We start from the raw sequence: 12336 nt of genomic DNA on the forward strand, positions 1-12336 counted from the left end.
TAAATGCTTCAATTGTTCTCTGTAGGTACTTAGAAAGCTCAAATCGTTGGCGAAAGACAAACTTTGCCCAAAAAAATGCGACCCATGACTATACATCTCTCGGACTACGTCCTGGGAGGTAAACACTCTTTTTTGAAGTCAGGGGAATTCCCTGACAGTTACTGCAAGTCTATAAATAGAAACACGTATTTCCTAATACGAAAGAAAAGTACACAAATGAAAGTTGAAATGGATATAATGTTTTTTGCAGAAAAGGAATTGATACTTCATCAACTTGGTAGAAATGAAACGATTTCCATTACAAAGTATCCAATTTTCTGATGTTTGGCTCCTGAGTTGTTAGTTTCGTTTCGGATAAACCGAACCCACTTTGTGACTTAACATTAATTGGCACCGAGACAAACATTTACTAAACTAATCATGCTTCATTCCATCAAATATTTCAATGAAAAAAAATACATTATCTGGTTTTTACCTGGTGATGAATTCAACTTCAGTCTTGACTCTTCATGCGCCAAACCGATAACCACTTCCAGCCTCGCCGTCACCTGGCAGACCGCCCTACGTCATCACTCATGAATATTCATGTTTATAAATTATATATTGTCGTAGTCTCGGTCTCTGAAACGCTTATGATTGCTTCGGCTTGAAGATGGAGAAGCCGGTGTAGCGTGTACTTTGCAAGTCCGTGAGAGTTGCAAGTTCCGCTTCCGGTACTTGTAAGTTTCACGGAGGGGGCACCGGTCGCCGTGAGAGTTGCAAGAACCGTGAGACTTGCAAGCCAGAACAGTTTGTCATTGGAACAGGTCATGAGTTGTGTGTTTTACGTCATTAAATATGTTAACAGATATTGCACTGTTACAATGATCGCGTTACAATGTCGGCGGCGACTGTCATTGCGTTTTTAGAATGACTGTGTACAAAATAGCCAGTGTAGGCAATATACTGTACCTGCATATCGATCGGAGTTAAATATACTCTAAATTACGCCATAGGGTAATCTTACCTGCCGTGAAATATTGGTCAGATAATTATATATTCTACCTGCTGTTTTGCCTGAGGAGACAGAGGGAGGGAACCCCCGGAACAGCATGATCAATAGCCTACCCCTGACAACAGGAATCGGACTGTCGAGATGATGGGGGTGTCACCACAGGCAGCGACACTTGTTATATATCCCTGTCACATGTGGGCGTCACTGTATACTTTACATGAGCCAAAATCTGTTGTTTTTCTTTATTTGATGAAAGTATTTATGGACATATTCCAAATGAATATTTATAAACAACACAGTTTACTGAATTGTAAATCATTTTTAAATAAAAATAGAAAGGATTAAATAAATAATCGCATACCTCATGATGCATAGGACATAGCTGTTTTGGTGATACATGTAGCTCTCATATTATTTGAAAACAATAACCCACATTAAATCCTGGTACCATGAGTATAAACTATGACAAGCTACAAAAAAATAGTATTTGGGTTTTTACCTATTTAATTCAGATATCTGTATTCAAATAGAGATGCATATGCAAGCACAAGTTGAATTAAATGTCAAAAATCTGTTTTAGAAAATATAAATGTTATATAAAAATTGCTGTTACCGTGAGAATTGCAAGTCGCCAACAAAAAAAAAAATCAATTGTCCATGTCTAAGGACATTTCACTGCATTTTTGTCACCCAAAGATACAAGTTCTTCATTCATGTTACCAGACACGGACCGAAAAAAACATGGAATTTACATCATTTTCAGAGAGAATGAACTCAAATATGTTCTTCGATGCCCACTGTATATGTAAAATATATGCTGTGTTTATTTGACCAAGAAGTATTTCAAATCACATGCTCTCTCGATCTCTCTCTCTTAAGAATTCACAATTAGCGGCTGTATGAACTGTCAGTTTAATTACCGAAATGGACAATAATTTACCCATATCGATATTTGTTCCAGTGATTTTGGAGAAGGCAAAATGTAAATAGTTTATGGATGCACAAGAGATGTCGCACTTTGTCTCAGGTGTCACACGAGTTACTTTATGCACTGCCATCCATTAGTTCTGTCAATGTGTAGGAAGTATTTTCAAATTCAGTAAATTAGATTTATTAATTAATCAATACCCTGATAGTGCTGAATTATCTCATTCTGGCTATGTCTGACTGCGGAATAGAACCTACATCATCATTTCCTATGTGGGGGATAAAAAATACAAACTAATAATAGGTATACCACATCTTTTTAAAAAATTGATTTCATTATAGCCTGAATTTTTAAATTTAAGGGTTAACTGTAATATTTTTTTTTACATTATTGAGCAATAACGCAAAAAAACTGGGGTGTACTCTTTTCTTAAACCGCGAGTATGTTTATTTTGCTCCAGATATTTAAAAACACATCGATAAATACAAAATCCCGTGAATGATTACTCCGCTGACGTCACAGTATTTTTTTTTATGTTATGAGATGATAACATAATTTTTTGAGCCAATGAAAATGCTTGTTACAAGCAAAATTAAATTGTATATATTTACCAGCGAATGTCCTCTTCATAGCCAGAATTCCAAAGAAGTCATTAGCAGGATAGTTAAAAAGACCATTTTGTCTGATATTACTTTTAAATATGATACTATTCTAAGTCAATTCATATTGATGATTGTAAAAATCCTCAACATGCAAGATTATTATTATAATAATGACAATTTTTCACTTCCCATGATGATCACTAAAGACATTGTTGTTCAGACCTTAATCTTTGGTAAAAGTTTTGATTCCAATTTAAAATGTTGATATCATTTCATCAATGAAATTAAACATTGAATATAATACATGAGCATTTATGTTGTTTTCTTTTCTTTTACAAAATGGAAGACTGAACAACTATGTCTTAGTGCTTTTAACACTTTCAAGATCCAAATAAATGAAAGCTCTGTTACAACATGACAAGACAAATAATTATGGTACTTTTCACATTTTATTCAGCACAAAGGAAAAGTTATAATGAATATTTCATTTGTCACAGCTACAAGCTACATAGCGAAGCAAGTGACTTAATAACTTTATATGTAAGTTAGAGAATGAAGGCCACACCAAAGTATTTGTAACTCCAATTGTTCCTACTAATGAAATCCCAAATAGACTTCATCAAAAGCAAGCACAGGGATCATACATCTTAGAAGTAGAACATCAAAGAAAACTTCACTGAATTTAATGTTTTAATATTTTTTATATATATAACATTTCTATAGTTTTTGAAATGTTTCCTCCTTTTTAATGACTTATATATCTGAAAAGTGTAACAGTCATAGCTTGACAAATGAATCATAAAATTTCATTTGGTGTGGCAATGATATATACAATTTACATATAATTCCAAATCTTGTGACACAAGAAAATATAATACAGATTCTGTTACAAAAAAGTAAATGTAATAGATGCAAAAGAAATCTACAAATTAACAAGAGGCCCATGGGCCTTAACGGTCACCTGAGATTTGAAATATTTCAGTTAGTCTAATTGACCCTTTTTAGCCCCACACATCAGTCCCTGGGGGTCAGTCAGGGCCAACATGTGCATATCATTAAGCTGTCATCCAATGCTGATAATGTTAACAAATTAAATGTCAACAATTAAATGATTGTCAAAAATGTGGAAAGTCATCCCTATATAAACTATTGTAAAGTCTACCCCCTCCCAAGTAATAATATTAAAGTATTAATTGGACCAATCCAAAAAAAATTTTGTGGTGGGAATATAACTATGACTATAATGCATTCCATGTTCACAAAAAAATGGAAATCTTAGGACAACTATAAAATGCTCAAATGAACAAAGGGTAGAAACATTCATATGAAACAACTTCATATCTTATATAAAGCCTATCAATTAATTTTCAAAAATGAGGCTAACGAGCGATCCCAGGGGAAAATTGGTACCCACAATTCAATGATCGGTTCTGTGTCACACTGATCTTCTATAACTCTCCCTTATTTTTTCTTTCTTAATATTCTGATTCAAAGAACAAATGGAACCTTCATGTACATGTGAAGTTTGAGAAACATCCCTTTTCAAGAAATAGTGATAATATGACAAACTTTAATTCTTCAAATCTAAGATGGGTGTCTGACGACCATTCTATTTTTCTCATCAAAAATCTAAATTGAATTGACACAACTTGATACCAATGGGAACCTACAAGCAAAATTTGAGCAATATTCCTTCAGTACTTTTCAAGAAATTATTTATATCCATTTTTCTAATTAACAGGAGACCAGGGGAATCTTGGTGTACACCATTGAACAATCTCTAATGGTTCTATGTCAGACTGATTTCATTACTTTTCCATTTCTTTTTTTCCCTCTTCATAATCTGATGACAAGAACAAGTGAAGTTTGCAAAACACTCCTCCAGTACTTTAAGAAATACAATGTAGCTACAAAAATCTTCTAGTTCTCAAAATCAAAGATGGCCACCTGTCAGTCATTTTGTTTTAACACAACTGGGAACTAAGGGGAACCTACTCATCATGTTATAGAAATGTACCTCCAGTACTTTGACATAATGATAACAAGGATTGTTATGGACATAGAGATGATGGATGCAGGGCGATTTGAATAGTCCACCATCTGATGATGGCAGGATAAAAATAGGAATGATGTGACAAGAATTTTCATCACTGAAATAAACTTGTTCAAAAATAATGAAATTAAAACCTTTTCAGGGTAATACAATTTCCTATCATAATTATAATGAATACCAAGTTTCAAAGAGATTGTTAGAAAAATGTAGGAGATAACAAAAATTAACAGACAGATAAACTACACCATAACACATTATTCATCAAATTTGACCAGTCCTAATAGAAATTGGAAGAGGAAGCTTTTCCAAACCAATTGGTAGCAATAATAAGCTATGAATGTCTATCTATACATGGCTTCACAGAAGCAGCATTCGTATTCCTCCTCGATGGCTGCCTTTGTCGGAATCCTGCAACACTTTGTGTGGAGCCAACGTCCACACACGCAACACTGGACCCATCTTTTGTGTCCTTTAGGTATCCTACAATCTGGCATGTCACACTTAGAGTCCGACTTTGCTGCTCCAGCATTGAGCAAAGATGCCTTAACATATTGTCTATATCTTTGGCAATGCACTTGTCTCATGACTGCTATGGGAACATCCTTGGCAATGCATTCCGCATTCATCAGGGTGAACACACCGCATGAATTACTGTCGGTCTGTTTGCTGCTTCTGATCTCCGGGAAGTTCCACACACCAAACTGTTCAGTAACATCTGGAAGTCTGTCCCGATTGGCCATGAATTCTGCCCACATCCTTGTCCATTTCTGACCAACCTCCCCATTCATAGAGTCCAGAACGTAGACAAGTCTTTGCTTTACGTCTGCAACCAGCAACACCCAGTGATTCCCATTGATGCATATTGGCAGGAATACATGAGTGTATTTGGAGAACTGAACCTGAAAATAACAAAATAGAATTGTAAAATTTCTGCTTAGTATATATAGACCATGGGCTGTAAGTTGACAAAAAATGCAATATGTGCCAAGTTGCATTCCAAATTTGGTCAGTATGTATTTAATTAGTCTTCAATTCAATCAACATTACATTTGATAAGCTGAAGGTAATTCTTTGTATCAATGTAGAAGATCCTTATCTGAGTTTCCTCTGGCCCTGACACTAACATTAAGTGAGATGTTAAAAGAAATTGTCGGGTAACATGGGTAAAATTAATTTTGACTTTGTTTTTCTTACATCAACACAGCATTTAAAAAGTTAATTTCTCCTGCTAAATAATAACAATTAAGTAGGCTAAGTACACATTTAAATATGCACAGCTAAAGACCTGATATGATTACAGTGGGTTAATAGATGAAAAATGATCATATGCATGTTCATACCACTTGTTTTTATCTTAATTCAACCATAACAACTGCTAATTGTAATGTGGTTCCGTTACACATGTCCTCCAAATGCCCCAGTAGTCGTACCAATGTGTTTGGCATCCCTCAAAACCCCTACATAGCAATTTTCATTCAAATCGAACAATATCTGAACTTCCACCAATCATAGGCCATGAAATGGAGGCCATTTTGTTAAATTGTGAAAATGAGGCTACGACAGTGACCGGTGTCCAATACCCAAATTCATTAAAATCGAAAAATATTTAAATTTAAATCTGTGTCTAATACCCAATTTCATTAAAATCAGATACTATTTAAATTTTGACCTATCAGAGGCCATGATGGCCATCTTTGATTTCTGATCTACCTTGCATACATCCATTTATGTGAGGAAAGAATAAAATTTAATAGCGAGAACATTATGGAAAGATTTTCCTTGTCCATTATTTACCTTCTTAAACATCCAGTGATCCAGGTGACCTTGATCCCATTGAACGGCTGTGTACGAGGGAAGGACATAAATGTGTCTGTTTGATTCTGATGTGTTCTGCTCCATCTTTTTCAGTGCCAAGAAGGAGTTGATGACCTGAAACAGCAATACAATATTACCTGTTAACATCTCATCTTAAATTCGTGGTATCTTACAGATCCATTGTAGAGATAATTAGAACGTAGACCTGACCGTCCAGTTTATGTTGTGATAAATAGAACACAGAGTGACCATCTAGTATATGTTGTGATAAATAGAACACAGAGTGACCATCTAGTATCTGTTGTGGTAACTAGAACACAGAGTGACCATCTAGTATATGTTGTGGTAACTAGAACACAGAGTGACCATCTAGTATCTGTTGTGGTAACTAGAACACAGAGTGACCATCTAGTATATGTTGTGGTAACTAGAACACAGAGTGACCATCTAGTATATGTTGTGATAAATAGAACACAGACCTGACCATCTAGTATATGTTGTGATAAATAGAACACAGAGTGACCATCTAGTATATGTTGTGATAAATAGAACACAGAGTGACCATCTAGTATATGTTGTGATAAATTGAACACAGACCTGACCATCTAGTATATGTTGTGATAAATAGAACACAGAGTGACCATCTAGTATATGTTGTGATAAATAGAACACAGAGTGACCATCTAGTATATGTTTTGTTATTAGAATCGAGACCTGACCATCAAAGATTTTTTATCAGCCGATACATGAAAATATCAATCTTGGAAGGAAAACAAGAGCTGTTGGAGAACAGCAAAGCTGGTCTCGCAAATGTTTGTCAATAAATAATTAAAATATATTAATTGGAATGTTTGGCAAATTGCATTAATAATATTTTTATTGTTTACTTGATCAGATTATGTTTTTTGAATTTTCAAAACCATACCAATTTTTATACATATATTTAAATTATTTATTGACAAACATTCGGGAGACAAGCTATGTTGTTGTAGATTAAATGAATATATTAGATACAAATGTAATTGCTTTTGGACATATTTCTTCAATTTTTTGAAAAAATATTATCCTAATGAGAGTTGTCTCCCTTGAAAAATGTGGACCGGTATAAATTGTCTAATGTGAGCATTTTCACATTGTTTTATTTTCAGTTTCACCCCAAGAAGGAATAGTGTAACTCCATAGAGACTCTTTTACCAAATATCAGCACCCTAGTACAATCATAAAGTGATGTGTTAATAGCTGTCAAAATTTGCACAAAAATGTTAAAAATGTGTTTTTTCCCCCAAAAAATCTTTCAGTTTAACTCTGGCAAGGGATAGCTTAACCCCCACAGGGAACCTAATACCATGTATTACTATGCCTTTCAACACTTACAACATAAACTTAACACAAAGTCCAAAGATTTAAAAACAAAAACAAAAAAACACAGATTTAAAAAGAAAAAAATCCATCTTTTTTAAAGTTTTACACCAGGAAGGGATTGTCTTACTACATAGGGACTCTATTGCCAAATATCAGCACCCTAGTACAATTATAAAGTGATGTATCAATACCTTTCAACACTTGCACCAAAACCTTAACGCAATTTTTTTTTAAGTCAACATTTTCAAAAATCTGGTTTTTTCCCCAAAAAAAATCTTTTAGTTTAACTCCAGCAGGGGATAGTTTAACCCCAACAGGGATCATATTACCATAAATTACTATGCCTTTCAACTCTCGCACCAAAAATTTAACATTTTAAAAACCAACGCTGACGCCGGAGTGACAATTAACATAAGCTCTCACTCTTCTTCAAAGAGACGAGCCAAAAATTGCACATACAAATTTAATTCAATGCTTTTAAGCTGAATAATTAAGAACTGCTTTTACCTTGTCGTTTATCCACTTCCCATCCTCTAGAGTTGCCATGTCCACCGCCTCTAGTGTCTCGCCGCCAACTGTGAGTCTTTGTGTTGGGTAGAGTTGTGGGATCTCGTGAATGTCAACATCCTCAAGATGGCTTGGTACCTCCTTGAGTGTTTGTGCAATGGTCATCAGTGGCTGAAACTGATGACTGGCCATAACACATACTGCAGATGTAAGCATAGCCACTGATGTTTTCACTGACAAGTCCAAATCCAAATGTCTCAGATGAGGTAACAATAGTGTACCAAAGCACTCTAACTCTGCCTCCGATACACTGATAACCTCCTTCAAGAAACTCTGTTGTGGACAGTGGTGATATTGAAAACCTAAAGTGTTCAGAGATATCTTTGATAAGTTCAGTTCACTTATAAACTTAAAAAGTTCATTCAGACTGCCATCTGAACTGACATCTTCAATGTATTTCCCAACAGTGTCCTGCATACAAGAAACTGTACCCTCTTCAGAAGTATTGTCACAGGTGTCCTGCGCACACAAATCTGTCTCATGAGCGGTCTGATCTTTGAACAGTTTCAGGTGGTCTATGTTTGTTTTCCTCTTTAGAGTATGTCCTGAATCGTTCTGAAGAGTGGCACACTTGCCATCTATATTGACTACTTTATATGGACCATGGTAGTTCGGATCTAGATTTCCCTTCTTCTTTGTAGCAGCCTTCCTTGCATTATGAACCAGAACCATATTTCCCACACAAATGTCCTCATAACGCCTCCCTTTTCGCTGTCTTTCTTTGAAGTTTTTCTTTTGCTTTTCATGGGCTTTATCAATGTTCACCTTAGCTGTCTGGGCAATCCTCAGCGAGGCTTCTTCCCTCTGCTCAACATATTGACGTTTGGCCTCTTCCGTTGTTGTCGATGCCTCATGATCAGCCTGCAGTTAAAAGAAAACTATTATAAATGGAAATGCATCAATTGAAAATAGCATTCTCGGTAATTAAAAAAGAAAAGAACATTAAAATCTCAGAGCAAGGTTACTTCTTTTTTTTTCTTGCAAAGTACATAATTAGACTGACTCCCTTTTGTCATTTCATTCAATATTAATAAGCTGGAACACTTGCCCACTTTCTTCTGTTTGATAAGTAATGGAACACATTGAGTTTACTTATTGCCGTTTTAAACAGAGTCTTGAATTGAAACTCTACCAGGCCTATTTTTGAAACATTTACAACATGTACATTCATAACGAACGTTATTTCAACTAATTTCACAAATATATTACTATGGACACATATTACGAGCACATCATCATAACAGGATAAAAAGAAAATAATGTCCTTTCTTCGTCAACAATTCTGCGACCTGAACATTTTGTAGTGTTATAAACCTTTACCCCTTGATAAAATGATTAAGCTATATTATCCCCAAATATCCCATTAACTTTACTTCTCACCAGTTGCGCAAGAGTCCATTGTAACATAATTCCCTATAATGGATGTATTGAACAGGTGCATACCATCAAACTGTCATCCCAGGCAGATAATGTTAATCATGTTAGAATGAATCCCAATAGAAATTGAACAAGAGTATTTGATTCCACCATATCTGAATTTGAGAATAAGATTTTTGAATTTGACCCTTTTTGGCCCTGCCCCTCTGGCCCCTGGTAGGTGGGGACCATATAATTCACAATTTTGGTTGACGTTTATATAGCCATAGAAGCTTCCTGCCAAATTTCATTGAATTTGGTTCAGCTGTTTAGGAGAAGAAGTCGAAAATTTTAATTGTTTACAGATGCACGACGAACAAAGCCGATTAGAATAGGTCACTTGAGACTTTGACTTTGTCTCAGGTGACCTAAAAAGTTGGAAATTGCCCCAATTCAAATGCAAAATAGACTGGCAGACTTGCACAAGTCCTGCATTTTTTGTTCCTTTTTTTCAATTTATTTGTACATCCCTGATATAGTTTTACCATTCTGTTTGAGCTACACTTACGAAAAAAAATATTATTTGCACAATTGAAATATAATATTAAGATAAAAAGTTTTTATTTTGAGTATCAAATAAAAAAAAAGAACACACACAAATCTGCAACTACATGTATACATTATAAAAGCATAGCACCTATATATTTTTAAAATTTGTTTTGAATGTTTTACTGCAGAACTATTTTTTCCTGGGAACATTTTTGCTAATCTTCTTAATAAAGCAACACTAAAAAGATAAACGGCAATAAATCACACAACATGTAACATCTTACTAATTTTCTATTATAACGGGCCAAATACAGCGTGTATCATCTTCCCTATTTTCTATTATAACAGGTCGTATATAACATTTATATTAAAATATTTTATTCATATTTTTTTTATTTTAACGGGTCGTTGTAACATGTATGACATTTGAATAACCGGCCGTTTATAATGACTTACATCATATAGCCTTTATTATGGGGGCATGACAGGCTTGTTACATACACATGTACCAGTATTGATTTCGGTTATAATACTTCTAGTAACACAAGTTTAAAATGCAATTCATTCAAGATGTGAAATAAATGCTGATCATTTTGGGGTTTTTTTATTAGCCAAAACAGAAATTATACCGTTATTTGTGATTTTTGGGTAATTGTCCGCAATTGATAAAACGTGTCCATGAAAGCTCAGTAACTCCCAGACAAGATTCATAGAGTAAATTTCAACATCATGGGTACATATATGAATGAGGTAATTTAGGTTAATTATTCTATAGACAAACGTTTGAGATATGATTTTTTATTCGTTTGTATAGAAAACGAAACTCACTGAATTCCAAAAATAATGTGTTTGATTTCAACAAAATGTATTCCCTATAGTATAAACGCAATCCTTAATAAAATTCAAGCTCAATTTATGTACAAACAACCTGTAAAACCATGTTTTCGGAACTCCTTTGAAGTGCACAGAAACCAAACGCGTGAACTCACGGCGTGTGCTGATTAGAACACCAGAAATCACGGACACCTGTGGTGCAGTGCCAGGTGTGATGAGCTTGTGGACCGTAATTTCACACCTGGTAATTGTTTAGCTGTATACTAACCAATTCAAACTTGAGAATTCGTAATTCTCCGAACATGTTTATACATCTTTTAAAAGTCCTTTTTTAAGTGAAGATATGACTTGCGACACGAATTGAAAGCAAAACCACCAGGGTCTCGACCACTTCATAATAATGACACAATTACAAAAATAAAAGCAAAAAAATACATAAAATTTGGAGGGAAAAAAAAATCATACACGAAAATCATTACGAGTTTATAAATTTTAGTATTAATTATGATTAGTCACGATGAAATAAATTGTTTGTGTTTTATCATTAAAAACGGAGCTAAAATAATGGTTTTAATAAGTACCTATGCTTTATACCTGTACAGAAAGTATCAATTATATTATAATTGTTGCGAATCACTTTTATATAATTTCACTGACAACGATCGTATATAAATTATGTCTTTCTCAAGCATTTAATCGTCCTTGATCCCTGAGACCATGACATGTAAAATAAGGGATAAAATCTGTATATGTAGAAGTTTGTTGTAGACTTTAACACTGGTATTCATACGGGAGAGAGATTTAGTATATTGTAGATCATGATGATTATAATATATTACTTTCTAAATTAAGTGTCCTTCATGACTAAAGCGGGTTTTGCATAGAATATAACGCTTGAATTTACTGTACGTGTGTTCGTCTTTTCTCACAAACCAGAGTATCCAGAACTGTTGTATTGTTGGTATGTTTATTTGAATATTAATTTGCGAATGAAATGGCACATTATTTTAGTTTAATTTGTTGATGCTGTGTTGCTTTCTTTGGTAACGAGTAAGAAATGGTAAACACATAACTAATATACATTTATTGGTGATTGACCGATTATTACACCAGTCTGTGTAAACCAAGCGGTCATTTTCAGAGTCAATTTCACTATGTTATTATTTTTTTTTTTAACTCAAACTTATATTGTTGGATTCCGACTTCTCGTCGGCAATATTCGCCAAATTCAACAACCTCAAATCTCATGTCCAGATCGTATTCGAACATATTTGTA

The 12336-nt window shown here is 34.3% G+C and overlaps 1 protein-coding gene across 1 annotated transcript; it reads right to left on the minus strand.

The window, feature by feature from the left end:
• Positions 1 to 2954: 2954 nt before the first annotated feature.
• On the minus strand, positions 2955 to 9349 carry LOC117319635. The gene is made up of 3 exons (XM_033874408.1): positions 8262 to 9349; positions 6372 to 6506; positions 2955 to 5476 (listed from the first exon to the last, which is right to left on the minus strand). The coding sequence occupies exons 1-3, from the start codon at positions 8991 to 8993 to the stop codon at positions 4919 to 4921; spliced, it is 1425 nt and encodes a 474-aa protein (XP_033730299.1). The 5' UTR covers positions 8994 to 9349; the 3' UTR covers positions 2955 to 4918.
• Positions 9350 to 12336: the final 2987 nt, after the last annotated feature.

The sequence above is a fragment of the Pecten maximus genome, unplaced genomic scaffold, assembly GCF_902652985.1.
Source record: "Pecten maximus unplaced genomic scaffold, xPecMax1.1, whole genome shotgun sequence".
Classification (NCBI taxonomy): Eukaryota; Metazoa; Mollusca; class Bivalvia; order Pectinida; family Pectinidae; genus Pecten; species Pecten maximus.